The 25110-nt window shown below is 45.8% G+C and overlaps 1 protein-coding gene across 4 annotated transcripts in view; it reads left to right on the top strand.

Annotated features, from left to right (window-relative positions):
- GTF2IRD1 (GTF2I repeat domain containing 1) overlaps nucleotides 1-23721 on the top strand; it is a 116379-nt gene extending 92658 nt beyond the window's left edge. Inside the window, exons 17-29 of one of the 4 annotated variants that reach the window (XM_056865122.1) lie at nucleotides 1054-1237; nucleotides 2124-2182; nucleotides 3110-3172; nucleotides 4077-4160; nucleotides 4929-5112; nucleotides 6972-7000; nucleotides 9458-9478; nucleotides 14854-14901; nucleotides 18249-18326; nucleotides 19739-19931; nucleotides 21309-21346; nucleotides 22536-22672; nucleotides 23459-23721. In XM_056865122.1, the coding sequence (XP_056721100.1) occupies nucleotides 1054-1237; nucleotides 2124-2182; nucleotides 3110-3172; nucleotides 4077-4160; nucleotides 4929-5112; nucleotides 6972-7000; nucleotides 9458-9478; nucleotides 14854-14901; nucleotides 18249-18326; nucleotides 19739-19931; nucleotides 21309-21346; nucleotides 22536-22672; nucleotides 23459-23527 (1187 nt within the window). In that variant the 3' untranslated portion in view covers nucleotides 23528-23721. The remainder of the gene's footprint in view (nucleotides 1-1053; nucleotides 1238-2123; nucleotides 2183-3109; nucleotides 3173-4076; nucleotides 4161-4928; nucleotides 5113-6971; nucleotides 7001-9457; nucleotides 9479-14853; nucleotides 14902-18248; nucleotides 18327-19738; nucleotides 19932-21308; nucleotides 21347-22535; nucleotides 22673-23458) is intronic. The other 3 variants (XM_056865125.1, XM_056865124.1, XM_056865126.1) reach the window with 3 other exon arrangements.
- Nucleotides 23722-25110: the final 1389 nt, after the last annotated feature.

Consider the following 25110-nt stretch of genomic DNA (forward strand, 5'->3'; position numbering starts at 1 on the left):
TGACCTAGTGGGATCAGCTACCTAGAAAGGTGGTGAGCTCCCCCTCACTGGCAGTCTTTAAGCAGAGGCTGGACAAGCACTTGTCAGGGATGCTCTAGGTCCTAGAGTCTAGGCTGATCCTGCATTAAGCAGGGGGTTGGACTAGATGGCTTGTATGGCCCCTTTCAACTCTGTGATTCTATGATTCCATGATTCTTGGCAGCCACATCCTGGTTGGGGGACTATATCTGCCAGGCTCACAACCCCTGTGGAGAAAATAGCCACAGTGGCATTAGATGCTTTTGACGGGTCCCCCACTCACCTCAGGGATCTTCCAGCAACGCTATGAGAAGGAAGGGGTTCGGGCTTGCTGGTGCTCCAGCTTTCATTTTTTGAAGTTTCCCCATTATCCTTTTCCTTTGAGCCACTTGGATTTGGGTTATAAGCTCTGTAAGCCATTTTAGGATGCCAATATGGGGATTAAAGCTCTAAATAAATATTAAATGAGGAATCAGTCTCCAAATCCTCCTCTCACATTACCTCTCTGTACTCATGTGTTGACTTCCCTCGCCGTAATATATGGAATATTTTTAGCACGCTCGCGGCATTTTCATATTTGTGCCCAATGACGGTTCTTGCAGAGATGCAGATCAACAGCCCTTTTCTGAGCTCCCACTCTTCAATGTTATTTCATTTTGCTCCCCGAGGGCCACTAAAGCAGCTAACAAATTAAAACATGCAAAAGAAAACCACATTTTAAAACCATTTAAAACCAACCAACAACCCCCGCCCCCGCACATCATTAGGACAATTAAAAACAGAGCTGTTTAAGCTATTTATTTATTGCTATATTTGTAATTTTAAAATGATTCATGAATCCCAAGATTTTTAAGTCGTATTGTCTACAATATTTTAACCTTCTATAATGTTGTAAATTTTGTTTTTATCTTATGTATGTTGCACTCAAGATCTTTGGTCAAAGGAGCTTGAAATAAAAGGAAGGGAAAGGAAAAACAGAGCTAACATATACACAAAAGACATAAAAACAACAATTGAAACGTTTTATGTTTGCAGCTAAAGCCATAGGAATTTCTGAGCCTGTCAAAGTCCCCTATTCCAAGTTCCTGATGTACCCTGAAGACCTCTTTGTCGTGGGCTTGCCTGACGGCATCTTGCTCAGGCGACCCAACTGCTTTGGGATCGCCAAGCTTAAAAAGATCCTCCAGGCGAGCGGCAGCATCCAGTTTGTCATCAAAAGGTAAGGTGGGAAGCTGCCGGCTTTGTTTCTTGCTTCTGTTCGGTCTGCGATACCGTCATTTTGCCTCTCCATCAAGGGTCCCCAACCTTTTTTGAGCCTATGGGATCTTTGGCATTCTGAGAGGGGGTGGTGAGCGCTAGCCAAAAATGGCCACCACAGGAGGTCGAGCCAAACCCAGAATGGCTCCCACGTAGGGTTGCCAACCTCCAGTTACTGGGGGAGAAATAGACACCGCTGTACTGATATCGGGAGGATAAGGAACTCAGTACAGGAGCAAAGTGTATACAAAGTGCAAAAAACTTTATGATCTACCAAAATGGCATAACAATACAGCTATACACACTATATACACTACTAAGCTGAAACATACAAGCTAAGACAAACAACGTGACTGTACAAGGTGGAAAAAGTGTCAAAATGACACAGCTAATGTTCATAGAGTCTCTCTCAATTGTAGGGGAAGATCTGTTCATTGTGAACTCGAAACGATCGTCTCCTCATTGGGAACCTCGTTGAAAATCCTTTGGCTACCACTTCTCCTACAATTGAGGGAGACTCTATGAACATTAGCAGTGTTTGTCTTAGCTTGTATGTTTCAGCTTAGTAGTGTATATAGTGTGTATAGCTGATTTGTTATGTCGTTTTGGTAGCTTATAAAGTTTTTTGCACTTTGTATACACTTCGCTCCTGTACTGAGTTCCTTAACCTCCAGGTACTAGCTGGAGATCTCCCACTGTTACAACTGATCTCCAGGTGACAGCGATCAGTTCCCCTGGAGAAAATGGCCACTTTGGTCATTGGACTCTATTCGGGATATAAATGTTTTAAATAAATAAAGTGGGGATAGTTTTTTGTTTTTTTAATCATCATGATTATTGCTTTTCAGACCAGAACTTCTTACAGATGTAGTGAAGGATCCAGCCTCTGACAGCCCGGCAGCGATAGGTATATGTATGTCTTGATTCCAGGACTTTATGAAATGGACAAATTATTTCGATGGAAAATGGATCTTCCAGTTCTCTCTCCCTGCCCCGGTTACCAGTATTTAGACTGTAAACTTCCCGGACAGTGACTTGGCTAGTTCCGTCTGTAAAAGTTCAGGTCAGGCAATACTTTCCCCAGTTGGGGTAAAGTACAAAAGGGGGGCGTTCCCGGGGTGAAAGGGCTTAGGGAGCTGAGTAAAGGCAGCCCTGCCCTGCCCTGCCCCTGGGAACACCCCCTTTGGCACCAGCATGAGCTCTTGCTTCGGAGATACGCTGCCGCAACCGCTTCTCTGGCACCCAAACAGGGCGCTGCTGCGCTGCTCTCTGGCGCCGGCGTTAGTGCCAGTTTAGCCAGCATAAGCGGCACTAACGGCGGCGCAGGGGTCATGCCGGCTCCTGAGAGCATTCGCCGCCCCCTTGTGGATTGCTCTTCCTGCCTCTTAGCTATCTCATGAAACACTTTTTTCATTTTCATTCTCCACCTGCGGAAGGGATAGGCATAAATTACTGTATTTAAGTGGTGGGGTTTGGGACATCCATCTGATCCTTATTAAAAGAAGAAATCAGGGTCAGGGTGTTTCGAGGAGAGTTGGTGGCTAAGAGCAACGGACTCTAATCTGGAGAACCGGGTTCGATTCCCCGCTCTTCCACATAAAGCGTGCTGGGTGACTTTGGGCCAGTCACAGTTCTCTCTGAACTCTCTCAGCCCACGTGGAGGAAGGCAATGGCAACCTCCCTCCGAATGTCTCTTGCTTTGAAAACCCTACCGGGGAAGAAGGGGGGAGTTGCCATCAGTCAGCTGTGATTTGATGGCACTTTGCACCACCAGATAAAATAAAATAAAATAAATCTTTCTCCTGTGCATTTCTTCTTCTTTTCTTGCCGGCAGCGAACGAGAGAGACTCCAGTGATCGTCTTATAGAAGAACCTATGAAAAGACCTGGATTTCATGGTGAGAACTGGGGGACCAATTGGATCTTCCAGTTCCTTTGATTTTTAGTATTGGCTTTGGATTCTTTTTTCTCCTGTCGAAAGGAACACAACCGAGCCACCTACAGACAAGGCAGGGCTTTTTGTACCCTTGGGGAATGCCCCAGTGATGCAGAAAAATCGGAGGACCGGCAAAAGGCCTGGCGAGTCCCGAGCATGCTCTCGGTGGCACAAAACGTTGAGTATGGTTTAGAGTCAGTTAAAGGAAGAAAAAAAAACCAGAAGGTAATGAGGAATTTGGCCTGGTCAAGAGCCTATAGAAATGTGGAGCGGATGAATGTGAAATTTTCCCTCCCACTCCATGCACGATCCTTTGCAAGCCCCAGTTTGTTTTTACCTAACAGTGAAAATAAGATTGCACGGATAATAGAATGCTATTATTCTATTATGGGAGCCAGCATGGTGTAGTGGTTAAGAGCGGTGGTTTGGAGCAGTGGACTTTGATCTGGAGAACGGGGTTTGATTCCCCACTCCTCCACGTGAGCGGCGGAGGCTCATCTGGTGAACCCCACTCCTACACATGAAGCCAGCTGGGTGACCTTGGGCTAGTCACACTCTCTCAGCCCCACCTACCTCACAGGGTGTCTGTTGTGGGGAGGGGAAGGGAAGGTGATTGTAAGCTGGTTTGATTCTTCCTTAAGTGGTGGAGAAAGTCAGCATATAAAAACCAACTCTTCTTCTTCTTCTAGTATGTTTTATTCCATTTTTAACAAAGGATTTTGATTCAGCTACTAAGCTAACTTAAAAGGCAGATACTGGTTTTCCTTCCTATTGGCTGAAGCATGTTGTTTGAAAATGGTGACATGCTTTTATTTTTCTGCAAATGTAACACTAAGCACTCTATGTTGGTTTCTCTGTCTTTACAGAAAACTATGACACTCGGCTTTCCCGGATTGATATCGCAAACACGCTAAGGGAACAAGTGCAGGATCTGTTCAACAAGAAATACGGTGAGCCAGAACACTAGACGCTGATCTGAGGGTATTGTTCTGGGTTTACCTCTTTTTTCTTCACAACAACCCTGCGAGGTGGGCTAGGCTTGTGGATGAGTTTAAGGGTCCTTCCAGGCATAGGAATTGTCAGCACAATGTTCCCAAGGGCAAGGGGTTTGGTTGTTGTTGTTTCATCTGGGTGTTTCAGTACAGACCAATAAGCTGAAGTATCGGGCACATTTGATTAATCAACAACACTCATTCCCCGTGATATATATATATATATATTTGCTGTCAAGTCACTGCTAACTTATGATGACCCTGCAGGGTTCTCAAGGCAAGAGACATTCAGAGGTGGTTTGCCATTGCCTTCCTTCACATCACGCCCCTGGTATTCCTTGGTGGTCTCCTATCCAAATATTTGCCAGGGTCGAGGCTGAGTGTGTGACTGGCCCAAGGTCACCCGGCAGACTGGAGATTCGAACCTGGGTTCCCAGATCCTAGTTCGACACCTTAACCACGCTGGCTCTTTCCCCATGAATACCAGATAACACTTTTTCCCTGTACTTAGGAATTAAGCCTTCAAGCTTAGAGGCAGTCTACCTCTGAATTCTAAGGGTGAGGACATGCAATGGGGAAAGCGTGTTACTTCCTTCATGCTCTTGGAAGCATCTTGCTGTCCGTTGTGGGGAACAGGATGCCGCATGTGATGAATCCTTGGTCTGATCCAGGAAGAGGTCTCTTGCGTGTTCTTTTAAAAAATTCCTCTGCCTGCCTGCCTTTCAGGTGAGGCCTTGGGCATCAAATACCCAGTCCAAGTGCCCTACAAACGCATCAAAAGCAACCCAGGCTCGGTGATCATAGAAGGACTACCCCCGGGAATCCCGTTCCGGAAACCGTGCACCTTCGGATCCCAGAACCTGGAGAGGATATTAGCTGTAGCAGACAAAATCAAGTTCACGGTAACAAGGTATTTTGCCAGGTTGTGGATGTGGGAGGGCCATGTCATTCTGTTCTACGACCTGTATTTTTAGACCCTCTGACTGAAATGCGTAGCCTTTATTTAAGTGGTAGAAAAGAGCAAGAGTCCAGTGGCACCTTAAAGACTAACAAAATTTCTGGCAGTCTATGAGCTTTCGTGAGTCACAGCTCACTTCTTCAGCTAGCTGTATCTGAAGAAGTGACTCACAAAAGCTCATATCCTGCCAGAAATTTTGTTAGTCTTTAAGGTGCTACTGGACCCTTGCTCTTTTCTACTGCTACGGACAGACTAACACGGCTACGCATCATGATTGATTTAAGAAGGTTAGCATACCTTCTCAGCATGCATGAAGCATGGGTGGGGATGTGGCTCAGTGGTAGAGCATCTGCTTGGCACGCAGAAGGTCCCAGGTTCAATCCCCGGCATCTCCAGTTAAAGGGACTAGGCGAGGAGGTGATGTGAAAGACCCCAGCCTGAGATCCTGGAGAGCCGCTGCCGGTCTGAGTAGACAATACTGACTTTGATGGACCCAAGGGTCTGATTCAGCATAAGGCAGCTTCATGTGTTCATGTGTCATACGACTGGGGCCACGTCACATGGTGAACATATGAAACTGCCTTATATCAAGTCAGGTTGTTGGTTTTCCCAGCTTGGGAAAGATTCGGCTGACTGGCAGTGAGTCACCAGGGTCTTGGGCAGGGAAGCGTCTTTTCTAACACATCCTACTTAAGCTTCCTTAATTGGAGCTGCTTGGAATGGAGCCCAGACTGGCATATACCAAGCTGGTTCTTTCCCGCTATAGACCCTCCTCTGTAACCTGTATAGCTGCTGACCCCTGGTCTGTCTTGCCGAGTAGAATCTGCTCTTATTGGCAGTGGCTCTCCAAGGCCTTGAGCAGAGAAAGACCTTCCCCAACAACTGATTCCTGACATCCTTTTAACTGCACCTGTAGGTTTGCCAGCTCTGGGTTAGGAAATACCTGGATATTTTGGGGGTGGAAGAAAAAAAGGAGGGGAATAAAACCCAACCTGAAAACAAAAGCTGTTTTTAGTACCCAAGGTTGGGTGAAAAGACAATATATACAAGTCTATGTATAAATACTGAAAGTATAATTTATTAGAAGCGCTATGTAAAAGTTAAAATTATTTAAAAGCATTAAAATAGCACAATGGCATTTCCTGAGGTTGATAACCGTACCCACATACCAAACGTGTTTCGGCTTATGGGGCCTTCATCAGTGGTTAATTAAAACCTTTTCTTAAGCCTGCACACATTTACAGAAATACATTAATGAATACAAATACAAACAGTTCAAACCCAACCAGGCATGCGTATATGTTTTAAATTCTATTCACAATTACTCAAGCATCTGGTATAATAGGTTCTTGTTGTAATACTGGTTAGTATAAGTCTCTCATATACTATGTGTGCAGGTATCAACCTAGTAAAGCAGTGCGGAGGTGGAGCCAGAGGAAGATAGGGTTTGGGGAGGGGGTTTCATTGGGGTATAATGTTATTGAGTTCACTTTCCAAAGCAGCCATTTTCTCCAGGTGAACTGATCTCTGTTGCCTAGAGATCAGTTGTAATCCCAGGATTAATCTCCAGCCACCACTTGGAGGTTAGCAACCCTATGCACTGGACACTTCATGTGCAAAGCAAGTTCTTTGCTGTGGCTTACCATTCTAGTGCAGCTTGTAGCCCGGCGAGTGAAGCATACCTGCAGCAATCATTTATTTTTTTGTTTGTTACATGATTTATAGTCTGCCTTTCTCACACAATGATTGATTGAAAGCTGTCTGGGATTAGTTCGGTTTCCTGATAGATATTGTGTTGTTCTGTTTTCCAGACCTTTCCAAGGCCTCATCCCTAAACCTGGTAAGTATGGAATCCTTTAAGTAGCTCATGTGTGATATAGTTTGCTCTTCCAGAAACGTTAAGGCCCCAATAATATGGCTGTGCTTCCTATCTGGGAGACTCGAGCCTACATTTCTGCTAGCCAGACAAGAGCCATCTCCTCATTGTCACCCGTGAGAATGATCATACATTTGAAATTACTCATGACATAAAATGTCACTTGATTTCATGGAGGAGACATCCCCCAACCCAATCTCCCAATCTGAGTCTCATGCCTTTCAAACATGCTTTTTCAGCCAAACAATCAGATGCTGAAGCCCTTGCAAATGACAATTGAATACGGATGTTAAAAGAACTTGGCAACATCATAAGTATGTCCATTTTACAGATGACTGGGAGTTAAGGCTGAGAGCCATTCTAATAATTTGTGTCTAGGGCACCAAGAGCTCTGTCCATCATAAGGAGAAAGAAAATAGATGGAGTTTACCCAGATATTTTTTTGGGGGGGGGGAGGCCAAATAAATTGTGTGTCTGAGCCAAACGTCAGTCTATTCCGCCTTTCGGATTCACATCTGTGTGAGAAAACAGAGCTTCTGAAGGGAGCAAAAAACCAACAACGTCAAGCTGAATTGGGGAGGGTCTGTAGCGCAAAGGGAGAGTGTCTGTTTTTGCAGGCAAAAGGTCCCAGGTACAGGCCCCGGCATCAACAATTAAAAGGGTCCAGTAGTGGGTGATATGAACAACCTCAATCTGACGCCCTGGAGAATTGCTGCCAGTCAGAGTAAACAATACTGACCTTGTTAAACTTAAGGGTGTGACTCAGGAAAAGGCAGCTTCATGTCAAAAAGACTTCAAAGTCAGAAGCCAGAGCCAGAAGCCAAAATAAGCCAAAATAATCAACCAGACAAGACACACATTAATTTCCAGCAGTTGCCAGCTCTACCTCGAGTCCTTTTTGAGAGGAGCCAGAAGTTTATTCCATTCCATTTATTTACTAGCTCCTTTGACCAAAGGTCTTGAGCTTAACCATAACCATAATACATAATACAATACCAAATAATCAATTTACAATACCCAACATATACTTAAGGTTAAAACACAGCAGAATATAATTACTAAACATGGCAACACTAATACCATAACAATCAATATATTCCCCTGAACCAGCCTCATTGAACTGAAATCATTCAAATCACAAAATTTGATCCAACATTCAACTTGCAGCCTACGTGCTTATTTTATTTTGACGTTTAAACGACATCACCTCCGCCAAAAATCTTGCAACAGAACTAGTGATATCAGGGTGAATATCTCCCATTATGTGGGATATCACCCAGGACTCTAAAGGAAGTTTGTATTTAGACAATATTGGAGTGATCCAACGCAACCTAGGAGCTGACCAGTGCTGACAGAACAATAAGAGATGGTGCAGAGTCCCAATATCTCCAGATTTACATTCACAAACTCTGTCTGAGTAGGGAATTTTCACAAAACTAACATCTCTGCAGTTGGATAAGCATTTAGTCTGGCAAGCATAAAAGCACGTCTATGGCCTGGTATCCAGCCAGAAGTTTATCTAGCTGTAATTCATTTATTAGTGAAGCACGAGGCTCAAGAAAAGCACTCATGACCGGCAGCCGCCATCTTCTCCTGCAGCTTCATGTGTTCTTGTCTTCTTAAGGAAGAGGGGCCATGGCTTGGTGGTAGAGCATCTGCTTTGCATGCAGACGGTCCTAGGTTTAAACCTGGCATCTCCCATTAGAAGGAATAGGTAGCAGGTGATGTGGAAGTCCTCAGCCTGACACCCTGGAGAGTCACTGCTCGTCAGAGTAGGCAATAATGACCTTGATTGACCAATGGTCCAACTCAGTATGAGGCAGCTTCATGACTTCATTTTTAACAAGAATGGGCTACAGCTCAGTGGTAGATTTCAATCCCCATCATCTCCCATATCAAGGATTTCAGAAGGTATTGGGAAATATCTATGCCAGAGAGCCTCTGCCAATCAGACTACACAGTGTTGAGCTTGGTGAACGCATGGCTTGACTCAACTAAAGATGGGCTCGCCTGTAGGTCCCTGTAGGACCAAGTAAAGATGTGCTCACGTGTAGGTGAACGCATGGCTTGACTCAACTCAAGACGTGCTCAACCTGAAGGTTCCTCACTGCCTCTGTAGATCGTGCCATAATTTGTCGGAGAGAAAGGGAGCTGCTGTTGTATACCGAGAAGACTCTGCCTGTACACAGGGTGCTCTTCTTGCACTCCAGAGCCATTGGTTCACAGTGGGGAATGTGCCAACTGATGCGCTAGTGTAGAAATGTATTTTGTGGCCTTACGCCAGTGTAGCAGGCCACGCCCATCAGTGCAAGGGCTTGCAAACTAGATTGCTGATTGCCATTTTGGGTACTTCAGCGGGTTTTTTGCCTGATTTCTGTTTCCTTTTTCTCCCCCCCCCCACCTGTTTATTTTCAACTGCAGCATCTTCCCAGGTATCGGAAGGTAATCGTTGGGTACCAACTCCCTCTTCCTTTCTGTAGATTTCTTTCCCCCTCCCAAACCATGTGTGTCGTGGTGAACTCCCCTGTTTCCCAGAGATGTTTGTTGTTTCGTATCACTCAGAATAATCACCAGCTATGGATAGCTTCCAGAGTTAGGTGTATTATTACTACCCTGGCAGGGTTCAGTTGATTGATTAGATTAGAAATCTGTGGCTTGATTAAACAGGTTTCCCCCTTCCTTCTGAGACAGAAAAGCATCTTTCCTTCTTTTACTGCAGAAGAAGGAAAAGCTCTTTTGGTTTGTGCTGTGTGCCATCAGGAAACGCCGAGTGGGATTTTTAAAAAATAAGTTTTTATTTAAATTTTCCAATAAAATACAAACAGGCAAACATCACATCCATTCATAAACTTACAGAATCAGACTTCATTTGTAGTCATAGACCATCAAATATCCCAAAAAACATACAATATTTGCTGTCTTTCAGGGAGTATATTTTATATTATTTGCTAAAATCTTACTAATCATTTATTTATTCAAAATTCCGCTTAACTCCTTTATTATTATTCCCACTGCTTCTCAGGCTGTACTCAAAGTTAATGCTTAATACTTTCCAGGCTATTTAGTAAAACATTAATAATACTTAGTACTTAATACAAATCTTCTTACCCTACTATCCTTTGCTTTTCTACCTTCTTTACCACTCTAATGTGATTATCCCATAGATACAATAATGCTGCTACGTTGATGTTCTTGTTACTTTTATATTTATTAACAGGCCTCCCCCCTTATTCACTAGACTCTACTTTAACTTAATATAATCAAAGTAAAATGCCCATTTCTTCTGAAATTAGGAAACGCAGAGTGGGACTTTAAATTGGTGGCTCCGGATGCTTTTTGATTCTGTGGCTGGCTTGCTGTGCTGATTTGTTATTTGCCTGTTCCCACTGTCCTCGGTCCTCGGTCCCATAACATTTTGGATTGTTCTATACAGTTTTGGCATTTGTTTTCGAATGGAATTGTTTGTTGGCCACCTTGTGGCTCGATAGATTGAAAGTATTTGAAATAAATCCATAGGAAAAAAAGGATGCGGTTTTGCTCTCTGCCGTTATAGCCTGGCCGGTGCTCAGCCTTTCAAGAATTTAAAAGTGTAACTAAAACACACTCTTTTTAGAAGTTTGCAAGGCGATGTGAGCGCAGGGACTGTGGAGAGGTGTGCTGTTTGTCGGGAGGGGCTGTAGCTCAGTGGTAGGGCATTTGCTTGGCATGTTGAAGGTCCAAGGTTCAATCCCCGGCATTTCCAGTTAAAGGGACCAGGCAAGAAGGTGATGTGAAAGACCTCTGCCTGAGACCCTGGAGAACCACTGCTGGTCTGAGTAGACAAAACTCTCTTTGATGGACCAAGGGTCTGATTCAATGTAAGGCAGCTTCATGTGTTCAAATATCTTCTTAGGGGAGGGGCTGTGGCTCATTGATAGAGCCTCTGCTTTGCATACAGAAGGTCCCAGGTTCAATCCCCGGCATCTCCAGTTAAAGGGACTAGGCAAGTAGGTGATGTGAAAGACCTCTGCCTGAGACCCTGGAGAGCCACTGCTGGTCTGAGTAGACAATACTCACTTCGATGGACCAAGGGTCTGATTCAGTATAAGGCAGCTTCATGTGTTCATGTGTTTTCACAGGTGCTAGCCAATATCTACCCTTTTCAGTTGTACAATTGAGTTCCACACAGCCCTTACCTATAGCAGCTGGCTTGCTCTTCCACAGGGCATCTGGGGGAAATCTTATTTTTTCTGGGAGAAAGTTATATCGCTTGAGTGGCTCAGAAAATGATGTTTCCCTATATCAGAGAGAGGCTGGCGTAAGCTTGGGAAATTAAAAAAAAAATGGTCAGCTTGGAAATTCATGTGCCAGGTAGAAGCAGAATATAACAATACAATACAATCTCCTTTATTGGCATAAAATCAAAGCATGGGGTGTCTAGATAGTAACATAGAATTGTTGCAGTTGAGCATTTCTGACAAGGTTAGAACATAGATAGATAAAAGGATGCTAAAATTAGTAAAAGTCCTCTAATTAACTTGCTGGCGAACATTCATAGCAAATCTCAGAAATTGTGCCACTTTCTACAATGTAACAGGAGAGTGGTTATTCAGTAAGAAAAGAGCTTTAAGAAAATCAGGAGAATTTGACTTTTTTTGTCAAAATAGGGCCTAAAAATTTGCTGCGAATTTCTGCGTAAAATCTACAGTGGAATAAGACATGTACAATTGATTCAGTGCAGCTGTTACCACAGGGCCAAAATCTCTCTGAAAGGGGGATTTTCTGAAATCTTCCTTCCAAAATTGCAGATGGCATGACATTAAATCTGGCCAGGGAAAACGCTCTGCATTGCTGAGGGTTGTAAAGATAGTACAAATATGGCGTTGGCTCATATATATTAAAGGGAATCCCTAAACTTAATGGGGAGCAAGTCCTGTTAGCAGCACTATTGAGATTTTGAAATCCAATCTCTAATAGTTTGCGTTTTATTGTTTGAAATGCTAGAAGCAGAATATGTAAACAGAGGAAGAAATACATGCTGATGTGCTTCATCTGCATAATTTTTGGAGAACTCAGCTTGAATCTTACTTTAAAAAAAACACACACCAAGAATTTGTATTAAAGTTTCTAAGCAACATTGTACATAAGACGGATGCAGTCATTTGCTTTGCATGAGAAAGCACACCAAGAAGGAAGACTTAAATGGGCCCAGATATGCAAGGGGGGAGGCACAATAACCTAAAAGGCACAAAATACAGAAGTGTATGGATAAAGAAATACAGCAGCAAATACATAAAAAAATTTCTTGAAAGATTCTGTGAGAAGGAAGCAACCAGATCCCTGGTGGTAATAGTAACACAGCAGTAGTAGCAAAAGATGAGAGAATCCCCGAATATCAACTGCTACCGCCACTAGGAAAAGCTTCACATTTTGTGTGAATGAAATTGGGGAGAAGGCATCAACAGAACACATTGAGATTCTTACGATGGGCTATTGTTTCTGTTTTTCCTTTTCCTTTTGTATTTGGAACCTGTGGGAGGACAGCGGCTTAACATGCCACGATTACATTAAATAAATAGGCAGTGTTGGTTCTGCTTTAGCGAACTGCCCTCATGTGAGAGCCAGCATGGTGTAGTGGTTAAGAGCAGTGATTTGGAGTGGTGGACTCTTATCTGGAGAACCGGGTTTGATTCCCCACTCCTTCACATGAGCGGCGGATGCTAATCTAGTGAACCAGGTTGGCTTCCTCCCTCCTCTATATGAAGCCTGCTGGGTGACCTTGGGCTAGTCACAGCTCTCTTAGACCTCACCTACCTCATAGGGTGTCTGTTGTGGGGAGGGGAAGGGAAGGTGATTGTAAGCCGGTTTGAATCTTCCTTAAGTGGTAGAGAAAGTTGGCATATAAAAACCAACTCTTCTTCTTCTTCCATGTTGCACAATACTACGGTAGAATTCACTGTCATCTGCATATCAGCTTTGCTCAGTATTTAAGACCTGCAGGTAGAGAGTTGACAGAGAGCTAGAGGAGATAGGATACAGAAATGGGGAGTCCATTCATCCCGCAGTTGTCTTCGATCAACAGCTTTTGCAAGGGCGGGGGGGTTGTGAACACTCGAATGTATGAAGCTGCCTTGTACCATCAGGTCCATTCATCAGTACCTGCCCTCTTGGGTCTCAGGAAGAGGGGTCTTCCCTGCCCCTTCTACTTGAGATCATTTTGAACAGGTTAGCCAGCCAGAACAAAACACTTGTTTTACCATGGAGCTTTGTGGCTCTTTCTAACACACAAACCTGCCTCATAGGGACCGCCTACACCCATATGAACCTACCCAACCACTGAAGTCATCATTAAAGGCCTGTTTCAGGTGCCCTCACCATCTGAGGCTAGATGGGTGGCAACCCAAGAAGGATCGTGGCACCAAAACTGAGCGATTCCCTCCCCAGGGCGATTCATATGTCCCCTTCTATCATCCCCTTCCGCCAGGGGGTGAAGACCTTTTTGTTTTGTCTGCTGTTCCCTAACTGATTTTCATTGACTCTCCTTCCTGTGTGTTTATATGTTTTATTGTAGTTGTTTTTCATTGTTTTACGTATATATATGTGTGTGTTTTTATGCTGGTTTTAATCATTTTATTATCTGCTGCCTTGGGGGATCCTAAGTTGGAGGGGAAAGCAGCTTAAAAATGCTTTAAATGAATAAAATACCAAATCGCACCAGAGATCTCTCTAGTTCAGTATTGTCTGTTCTGACTGGCAGTGTCTCTCCGAGTCTCAGGCACAGAAAGGTCCTTCCCATCACCTGCAACTGAAATCCTTTAACTGAAAATGCTGTGGGTCAAATCTGAGAGCCCTTCTCCATGCAGGGCGGTGGTTTGCCACTGCTGGTTTTTGATGTCGCCGGCAATGCACTGATGTCACTTCCGGCATGACATCACCCGCAACACTAGAGCATTGCTGTTGACGCGCTGGCGTCACTTCCTGTTGTACCAGAAAGCTGATGATCGCCCCACATTTTTCTCCTGCCCCCCCAGCTGAGTGATGGCAGGAAGGGCCTGTGGGGAAATGGTGACCCTATGGGGAGGTGTTATTTCTTTAGACAGATATGGTGCATATGAAAGCATCTGTAATGATCAGTCCATTAAGCTCACTGCTGTATACGCTGAAGGGTAGTGGCTCTCTGGGGTCTCAGGAACAGGAGAGTTATTCCGAACAGTGAGTACTTGAGATCATTGAGTACAAGAGGCCTCGGGGATCGAACCGGGGACCCTTCAGCACAACCCGCATGTGGTGTAGTTCCAAACCTCCCTCCCTCCCCAAGTACTGTCCATTCTAGCAGGTAGCAGTTCTCCAAGGTCTCTGGCAGAAGTCTTTTTTGCCTTCTATACCACTTGAACCCTTCCCAATTCGTAAAGCTGCCTTACACTAAGCCACACCATTGGTTCGTTGACCGCAGTGTGGTCACTTCTGATTGACTGCAGAGCCCAGGTTTTGGGCATCTGTCTTTCCTAACCCAGTTCTCTGAGATCCGTGGACCTGGAGATGCAAGGGGAATGAACCTGGGACATTCTGGGCTGCAAAGCAAGAGTCTCTAATCAGAGGCTGCGGTGGGCCCCAAGAAATGTGTACACCACGGACATCGACGTCCCTGCCGTGTCACCCTTGAGGTCATTTCAAAAGTATTGTCCGACTTTCCTGTTGTAGGATCCCCAGACTGCGGAAGGGTCTGTTCTTCAGGACATCGTGCCCAGATTTCTACTGCGTTTGACTTGTGCAGTGAACTGAACCCCTCTCACCATTTTCTCCCTCTCTCTCTCTCTTTCCCTGAACGCATTCTGTAGCCCCTAGGCGGATATCCACCTTGGAAAAAGCTTATGCTGCTTTGCACGGTACGTTGCTCAGTTGCTGTGTTGTAGATGGTAGCAGACAAGGAACATGTCCCTAAAAAGCAACACGGTGTCTCCAAAAGAAGAAAATAAAAACACGAAGAGGGGTATAAATTTCAGAGTGGGTGGGGAGAATAACAAGAAGAAGAGTTGGTTTTTAGATGCCGACTTTCTTTACCACTTAAGGAAGAATCAAACTGGCTGCCTTATACTGAATCAGACCCTTGGTCCATCGAAGTGAGTATTGTCTGCTCAGACCGGCAGTGGCTGTCCCGGGTCTCAGGCAGAGGTCTTTCACATCACCTACTTGCCTAGTCCCTTTAACTGGAGATGCCGGGGATTGAACCTGGGACCTTCTGCATGCCAAGCAGATGCTCTACCACTGAGCTACACCACACACCCCCGAGTGTCTCCTTCTACAAGGGATCTCAGGTAGCAGGGCTAGGAAAGACACCTGCCTGGGAATGCTGCTTAATAGTTCCTGATTTGGACCAGAGAATTCCAGGGACCTCACTTGGCCACGAAGCTCCCCTGATGATGCCGGGTCAGCTGTGTTCTTTCCAAACCTAACCTACCTTGCAGGATGGTTGTGAGGATAAAAGGGAAAAGGGAAGGAGCATGTATGCTGCTAGTGGGGAGAGTGTTGGGCTTAAAATGGGGAGACTGGAGTCTCTCTGTGTCTGCTTCACAGGGTTGTTGTGAGGACAAAAAGGGATAGCCCCCTCCCTGGCATACTGCCCTGAGGGGATACAAGCATGAAAAAAAAATCTTAATATTGTAAGAGCATTTTACTCCTCGTACAGTTACAAGGGTAACTTACAGCCCTTTTGAAACCTATTGGTGCCATTACAACTTAGGGTTGTCAGGTCCCTCTTTGCCACCAGTGGGAGGTTTTTGGGGCGGAGCCTGAGGAGGGCAGGGTTTGGGGAGGGACTTCAATGCCATAGAGTCCAATGGCCAAAGCGGCCGTTTTCTCCAGGGGAACTGATCTCTATCGGCTGGAGATCAGTGTTAATAGCAGGAGATCTCCAGCTAATACCTGGAGGTTGGCAACCCTATCCCAACTCAAATGCAACAAAACGGCAGGAAAAACATCAAAGCCGCTAAAACAACTTTTTTTAAAAATAAATAAATAAATAAATAGTCATTATCCACTGATTGGTGGCATTTTGCTAACCAGAGGACCTCAAACCTGTATGATGCTATGTGCTTTAGTATTTGGTGGCTACCAATATGTTCCTGGGTCACATTCAAAGTGCTAGCTTTGATTTTTAAGCCCCAGAATGCTCTAGGGAGCAGCTACTGCTCAACAATTTGCTTTTGAGGCCTGCAGTTGGGGTCTTGCTGAGGGCGCTGTCTGTGGTATATTCAAGACTGGCCCGACCTCCACAGGGCAGGGCCTTTTTATTGGTTCGCCCACCTCTAAAGGCTCATTTGTAGGGTTGCCAGGTCTCTCTTCACCACTGGCGAGAGGTTTTGGGGTGGAGCCTGGGGCGGGGAGGGACTTCAATGCCATAGAGTTCAATTGCCAAAGCAGCCATTTTCTCCAGGTGAACTGATCTCTATCGGATGGAGATCAGTTGTAAGAGCAGGAGATCTCCAGCTAATACCTGGAGGTTGGCGACCCTACTCATTTGGCCACATCATTTTGAAGACAAGTTTAAAAAGGAGGGAAAAAATATATCCAGGGCATCTCTTGCAGAGCCCACGCTGTGGTATAGATTCGTTTTATCCTGCAGCCAATTTTCTGCCGGATTGAGGTGGCTTTCTGATTTTGGGAACATGTTATATGTGGCTATAAGTTGAGGGTTCTGGTATTTTGTGAACCGCTTTGTATCTTTTAAAAATGGTGATATAAAAAAATGCTGCAAATAAATACATATAAAATATGACTCTTTCAAACAAAGCAAATGTATGCTTCTTCCCCCAAACCTATCTTTTAACCCTTTCTTTGTCTGCTACCATCTACACACCCATATGTACCCAACTGAGCATCAGCAGTGAGAGGAGGGGAGGGGGATGGTGACCCCCTTCCTCTTCATCAGCTCCCCCCCCCCCAGCTTTCAGGCTAGGGTTGCCAGGTCCCTCTTCGCCACTGGCGGGAGGTTTTGGGGGCAGAGCCTGAGGAGGGCGAGGGGAGAGACTTCAATGCCATAGAGTCCAAATGCCAAAGCGGCCATTTTCTCCAGGTGAACTGATCTCTATCGGCTGGAGAGGAGTTGTAATATAGGGAGATCTCCAGCCACCACCTGGAGGTTGGCAACCCTACCTGCATGGTAGGTTAGGTTTGGAAAGAACGCAGCTGACCCGGCATCCTGGGGGGAGCTTCGTGGCCAAGGGAGGAACCTGGATAAATAATGCCCTCCCAGGCTGTTTTGAAGAGCTGCAGTACTGCAGTCCTAGCTCTGCTCACGACCTGAGTTCGATCCCGACAGAAGCCAGGTTCAGGTAGCCGGCTCAAGGTTGACTCAGCCTTCCATCTTTCCAAGGGCGGTAAAACGAGTACCTGGCTTGCTGGGGGTAAAGGGAAGATGATTGGGGAAGGCGCTGGCAAACCACCCCGTGAACAAAGTCTGCCTAGGAAACGTCGGGATGTGACGTCACCCCATGGGTCAGGAATGACCCGGTGCTTGCACAGGGGATGACCTTTACCTTTAGGCTGTTTTGGCTCGGGAACACAGCTCAGGAAGGAAGGCAAGAGTTCGCTGCACACCGGGGTCCTGATCTGAATCGGTGCCCTTGCAGCAATTTTGCAGGGAGTTTCCACCGGGTACTCACAGCAGCAATATGGCTGCCAGTTCCCCATTGGGAACATGTAGGTTGGCCTTGAGACAACGGCAGTGGAAACAAACTGGAGTCCTGGGGACCATCACTTCCTGAGTTATGGTGGAAGGCTTTAAGAGGGGAGTGGACATGTTGATGGAGGAGAGGGCTATCCATGGCTACTAGTAAAAAATGGAGGATGACATCACTTCCTGAGTTATGGTGGAAGGCTTTAAGAGGGGAGTGGACATGTTGATGGAGGAGAGGGCTATCCATGGCTACTAGTAAAAAATGGATACTAGTTGTGATGCATACCTGTTCTCTCCAGGATCAGAGGAGCATGCCTATTATCTTAGGTGCTGTGGAACACAGGCAGGATGGTGCTGCTGCAGTCGTCTTGCTTGTGGGCTTCGTAGAGGCCCCTGGTTGGCCGCTGTGTGAACAGACTGCTGGACTTGATGGGCCTTGGTCTGATCCAGCATGGCCTCTCTTATGTTGTTATGTTCTTAAGACTAGTGTAATGACATTGGTAGGAGACACCCAGGAAACCATGTTAATTTCGCAGTTCTGTTTCTGTTTCCTTGCAGATGAGGATGACGCCAACAGGTTGGGCGAGAAGGTGATTCTCCGAGAGCAAGTGAAGGAGCTGTTCAACGAAAAATACGGTGAGGAGCCACGCCCCTGGGCAATCCTGGCTGGATTCTTTGTGGGTTCGAATGTGGGCTGGATTCTGACTGTCCCCTGTTCCCTCTCCGCTCCTCTCGTCGCTGATGCTCAGTTTGCTGTGGTTAAAGCGTTGGGTTTTGACCAGAGAGACCTGGGATCAAATCCCTGCTCAGCCATGAAGCTTGCTGCGGACTTCAAGCCTATCATCCTCTCTCTCTCTCTGCTTAACCTCCCCCACAAGGCTGGTGCGAGGGGGAGGGGAACCGCATTCGTCACCCTGAAGCCCTTGGCAGGAATGGAGGGCTGAAAAACCCGCTAACTGATTAAATAAATGCGTCCCTAATGATATAGCCTTGTCAAATCAATATGGTGACTGGAAGACAGTGAGGAGGCGGGAGAGCATGGTTGCTTTTCGTGCCCTCTTTGTGGGCGTTCCAGAAGTATCTTCGTGTCAGCTGCAGGAAGCAGGGCCCTGGACAAGATGAATGTTTAATCTGATGCAGCAGGGGTCTTATGTATCCATTAGCCATGGCAGTTAGCAACAGAACCTCCATATGCAGGGATAATATATCATTGACAACTAGATGTTGGGATAAACTACAGAAAGGTGGATGTCAGTTCCTTGCTCTCTGGGGTTTTTTTCTGGTCACTGTTGGAAACAGGATGCCAGACTTAGACAGACCTTCAGTCTGATCCAGCAGGTGCTTTTCTTATGTAGGATAATGTGGGGACTAACCGTAATAACCCAAGTTGCTTTGGGTGGGAGAAGCAGGCATTTCCCCTCCCCAAACAGAGTTGAGTTGGTTTTTGGCCAGTAGTACCCAACGGAGAGAGCTCTGGAGAGCCAGCGTGGTGTAGTGGTTAAGAGTGGTGGTTTCGAGTGGTGGAGAGCTGGGTTTGATTCCCTTCTCCTATGCATGAAGCCAGCTGGGTGACCTTGGGCTAGTCACACTCTCTCAGCCCCACCTATCTCACAGGGTGTCCGTTGTGGGGAGGGGAAGGGAAGGTGATTGCAAGCTGGTTTGAGTCTTCCTTTAGTGGTTGAGAAAGTCAGCATATAAACACCAACTCTTCTTCTTCCTCCTTCTTCATAAATGTGCATGTGATGCATCTATTATTTTGAGATTTTTGAAAAAACTCCAGTGTATTTTTATTTTTGATTTCAGTTTTTTTCTGCAAAACTGAGGCTTTTTAAAGTTTATTGAAACATCTGTCTTGTCAGATCATGGCTCCAGTCTCCTGATTTAAGTATCCACAGATGGGCTCATGCTGAGATTCATGTGTATAGATGAAGAGAATTTCAACACTTGGTTTTGAGAGCTTCTGCTTTCAAGAACTGTGGAGCTCTCTGGCTGGAATGATGCTGCGTCCTTGCATAACCCTTCTGGCCTTGCCTTGGCTGTTGTTACAGGAGAAGCTTTGGGACTCAACCGGCCAGTCCTGGTGCCATATAAACTGATCAGGGACAGTCCCGATGCCATCGAAGTTACCGGCCTGCCAGACGACATCCCTTTTCGGAACCCCAACACCTATGACATCCACCGGTTGGAGAAGATCCTCAAAGCGCGAGACCGTATCCGGATGGCCATCGTCAACCAGCTCCAGTAAGTTAGGCTGCTTTGGTGTTTGATCCATGCAGCGTCAGTGCCCTCTGCTGGCATGAAGTCAGAACAGCCTTTTCCTTTCGCAGAAAAAAAAACCCGTTCAGACATATTGGGCCATAATAAAAGGTAAAGGTCCCCTGTGCAAGCGCTGGGTCATTCCTGACCCATGGGGTGACGTCTCATCCCGACATTTACTAGGCAGACTATGTTCACGGGTTGGTTTGCCAGTGCCTTCCCCAGTCATCTTCCCTTTACCCCCAGCATCGAACTCAGGTCGTGAGCAGAGCTTTTGACTGCAGTACTGCAGCTTACCACTCTGCGCCATGGGGCTCCTACATTGGGCCATATTGGGCCTACTAAATTAGCACAAAGTACGAAAGCAGGACTACAACTGAACATCAAGAAGACAAAAGTAATGACTACAGTTGAAGGTTTTAAAGTTTATTCCTTACCAGCTTTTAAACTAAATTCGAGGGGTCGATTGCCCAAGGTCATGATCGTAGCATTTCTTTTCCGGTCCGGAATTCAAGATTGTCTTCATTCAGACATCCTATGCAGTGAAGCAATTCTAGCCAGTGGCAGCTCAGATGAATTTTTGAGAGGGCTTGGGCTGGATCAGTTCATATCTAAATGGTGGAAGCACTCCGTTGAAAAAATAGAAAGACTAGGCTTCTCTCCACAATCCCTTTTAGAGCTGAGGCGAGAGCAAGCAAAGACCTCAGTGAAGCAAAGGATATTTGACATTGAGAGACAAACAGATCTTAGGAGCTCCCCTGCTTATCTAGCTCCTTCCAGTATACGCTACCATCTGGTCCCTGCTATGTATTTATTTACACTAGAATCAAATAAGTATAGGTGAGCTCTAACCCTCGCACGAGGATCTGCTCTACCCTCAGCTTTATTGGAGGGGAAATTTAGGAAGCGGCCAAGAGCACAGTGGGAGTGCCCGCTTGGTGCGGGAGAAATGGAAAACACAAACCATGTGCTCCTGAGATGTGGTTATTACGAGGGTATTTGGCGGAACCTGATCCATCCACTTATTAATTTAATGGAATCAGAGGAAAGAGGTAATGAAACTTCTTCTTTGGGACGGGGACTCTTTTTGTCTCTCTCAAGTTGCCAAATTTTGCTCTGCTGCAGTTAAGGTCCGTTCGGGAAAGGTAATCACTGGGACTGGCTAATTTTTATCTGGTAAATTACTGGTTTTAACTGTTTTTAAATTGTGATATTTTAAACAGGAGAGATCTTAGTCTCTCACATGTCGTAGTTGGACTTTTATTCTGGCTTTTGCCCTAAATGAATGTATTTGAGTTTGAGAGGGGCTCGGGACGGCCACTAATCTAACCCATGCATTTTTGTTCGTGTTTTGAAATGCAGGCCATTTGCAGACGTGGGTCTGGAGGCCAAACAGCCAGGTAGGTTGAAAAATGAAGAAGGGCGGGGAGGGAAGGGGGGAAGGTCCAAAGCATCAGTGTGGAGAGAATCTGTCTGTGCTTAGAGCCAGCGTGGCGTAGTGGTTAAGAGCGGCGGACTCCAATCTAGATAACCGGGTTCGATTCCCCACTCCTCCACATGAAGCCTGCTGGGTGACCTTGGGCTAGTCACAGTTCTCCCAGAGCTCTCTCAGCCCCACCTGCCTCACAAGGTGCCTGTTGTGTGAAGAGGAAGGGACGGTGATTGTAAGCCGCTTTGAGACTCCTTAAAGGGAGAGAAAAAGCGGGGTATAAAAACCAACTCTTCTTTTTCTTCTAAGCCCCACTGAGCTCAGTCAGACTTACTTCTCAGTAAACGTGTGGTTTGGGGGCTGTGTTTTAAATTAAGTTTAAATGGGGTTATGTTTTAAATGAAGGATTGTGGGTTTTTTTAAATTTTAGAATTACTGCGTTTGTATGCTGATTTAATGTTGTCACTCGCCCTGAGCCCAGCCTTGGCTGGGAAGGGCAAGTCAGAAATAATACAAACAAACAAATAAATAATAAAAAGAAGTCTCTATCTGAAATAGAAATTCAGTGGAGGCCAAGATCTAAGTAGTTCAGTCTTTGCTAAGCAGCTACAGAACAACAGGGTGAGGGTGGGAATTGAGATGGAAGGGGTAGGGGGCTGAGGTTTAAACTGCGGAAACAGCAGATGGGAAGCTTTCTTCAAACCCCTCTACCACCAGCGTGGTGTAGTGGTTAAGAGCAGTGGTTTGGAGCGGTGGACTCTGATCTGGAGAACTGGGTTCGATTCCCCACTCCTCCACATGAGCAGCGGAGGCTAATCTGGTGAACTGGATTTGTTTCCCCACTCCTACACAGGAAGCCAGCTGGGTGACCTTGGGCTAGTCACAGTTCTCTTAGAGCTCTCAGCCCCACCTACCTCAGAGGGTGTCTGTTGTGGGGAGGGGAAGGGAAGGTGATTGTAAGCCGGTTTGCTTCTTCCTTAAGTGGTAGAGAAAGTCGGCATATAAAAGCCAACTCTTCTTCTTCTTCAATGTACTGTGGGGCCGCATCCAGGATTCCAGGTGTGTGTTTATCACACTAGATGGAAGGCCTCTGGAGAGAAGGCCGCATGGGAGAAAGGCCGTTAAAATGAAAACGCATTCCTTCCTTTGAATTCTCCTAGAAACCGACGGCAGCGTTCCCAAACGGAAGCGGAAGCGGATCTCCGAAGGGAACTCTGTATCTTCCTCTTCGTCGTCATCGTCCTCCTCCTCTTCCAACCTGGAGTCCACGTCATCAGCCAATCAGATCTCGCTTGTGGTAAATGTATTAACAGCTATCGTAGTTCTCGCGGAGCCGGTCCACCTCGGACTAGGTTGTACCACTTCCTCCTGCAGTTGGAAGCCGGTCCCCTACTTGAGAGGGGACGCGACTCAGTGATAGAGCATGTTCGCATGCAGAAGGCCCCATGTTTAAATGGTATGTCTGGTTAAAGGTCCTCAAGTAGGAGATATTAGGCTCTCCGTATGAGACTTGGGAGAGCCATAGAATAGATAACAATGAGGTAGCTGGACCACAACGCCGACTGGGGTACAGGTAGGGTTGCCAGCTCCGGGTTGGGAAATACCTGGAGATTTTTGGGGTGGAGCTCAGGAAGACAGGGGTTGGGGAGGGGAGGGACTTCAATGCCATAGAGACCAATTGCCAAAGCAGCCAAAGCTCAGTGCCAAAGGGGCTGTGGCTCAGTGGTAGAGCATCTGCTTGGCATGTAGAAGATCCCAGGTTCAATCCCTGGCATCTCCAGTTAAGAGACTAGGCAGGTAGGTGATGTGAAAGACCTCTGCCTGAGACCCTGGAGAGCCGCTGCCGGTCTGAGTGGACAATACTGACTTTGATGGACCAAGGGTCTGATTCAGTAGAAGGCAGCTTCATGTGTCCAAGGGAACTGATCGCTTATCGGCTGGAGATCAGTTGTAATAGCAGGAAATCTCCCGCCACCACCTGGAGGCTGGCAACCCTAGGTACAAGGCAGCCGAGAGCGTTTTGGGGTCTTGAGCCAGCTGTCTGTCATGCACCATTTGTGACTTCCTAATTCATCTTTTCCAGCAATGGCCCATGTACATGTTGGACTACGGCGGGCTCAATGTTCAAATCCCAGGACCTATCAACTATTAAGATCACAGCTGCTGAACCGGAACCTCAGATTAATGAATCACAGACAATGACGACCTGTAATTTTTTTTTATGTACAAAATGTATATTCCAATATGTATCGATGCCTTTTAGTTTTTCCAATGATTTTTACACTATATTCCCGCCTCCAGGGCCTTTTTGAATAAAAAAAAAATAAGGAGGTGTTGCCTTGCTATGAAAAGCGCTTCTAGTTATTGTGGAATAAGAAAGCGCCCTTTCTGGGCAGAGAAGGGCGACCGAGATTATTTAAGGGGTTGGAGCACCTTACTTGGGAGGAAAGGTTCAAGACTATGGGACTTGTCAGTCTAGAAAAAAGACCACTAAGTGGGGACACGATAGAGGCTTATAAAATTATGCATGGGGTGGAGAAAGTAGACAAAGGCCATTTTTGCATGGTCAATTTTGATGTTTGCTCAAAGCTCTTTTTAAAATGCGACTTTAAAAATGCCTTTTCACGGTCCTGACACAAAAGGAGAAGTTCCTCTCCCCCCACTCGCCTGCTCCTTTGTTCCTGTTTGCAGAGCTATTAGTATATGTATAGCTATCGCGCCTCTGTTGTTTTGCATTGTTCCTTGAGGGAGATTCTTTGTGGCAAACACCAAAGGTCGCGTTAAATGGCCTCTTTAGTAATGCGAAGGTTGAAAAGCACCGGTCCCAACACAGATCCTTGAGGCACCCCACTGCTCACATTCCGCCATTGTGAGAACTGACCATTGATTCCTACTCTCTGCTTCCTATTTTTCAGCCAGCTCTCAATCCATAAGAGGACTTGTCCTCTTATCCCGTGACTATGAAGTTTGCTTAGCAATCTTTGGTGGGGGACTTTGTCAAAGGCTTTTTGGAAATCCAAATACACAATATCCACAGGCTCATTCCTGTCCACATGCTTACTGACGCTTTCAAAAAACTCTAATAGGTTAGTGAGACAGGACCTAGCCATGTTGGGTTTTCCCCAGCAGACCTTGCCCTTCTATATCCTTGACAGTTCTATGTTTAATAATGCTTTCCATCAATTTACCCGGAACAGACGTTAAGCTAACTGGCCTGTAATTTCCTGGGTCCCCCCTGGAACCTTTTTTATAAATGGGTGTTACATTGGCCATTCTCCAGTCCTCTGGTACAGAGGCTGATCGAAGGGACATATTACATATCTGTTAGAAGTTCAGCAGTTTCCCATTTGAGTTCTTGAAGAACTCTAGGATGAATACCATCTGGTCCCTGTGACTTTTTACTTTGCAGTTTGTCTAGACGTGCTAGGACTTCCTGCCTTGTTACCACTATTTGCCTCAATTCCTCATTCTCCCCTCTCCAAAATCTCTGTTCAGGAGAAGGAATCTGTCCTGTATCTTCAACAGTGAAGACAGATGAGAAGAATTCATTTAGTTTTTCAGCAATCGTTTTATCCTCACTCAGAGTTCCTTTACTCCCATTGTCATCCAATGGTCCAACCGCTTCCCTCGCTGTTTCCTACTCCTAATATACTTAAAGAATTTCTTACTGTTTGTTTTGATGTGTTTAGCAATATGCCCCTCAAAATCTTTTTTTTGCATCTCTCATTATCTGCT

Source organism: Euleptes europaea, chromosome 19, assembly GCF_029931775.1.
Source record: "Euleptes europaea isolate rEulEur1 chromosome 19, rEulEur1.hap1, whole genome shotgun sequence".
In the NCBI taxonomy this organism is placed as follows: Eukaryota; Metazoa; Chordata; class Lepidosauria; order Squamata; family Sphaerodactylidae; genus Euleptes; species Euleptes europaea.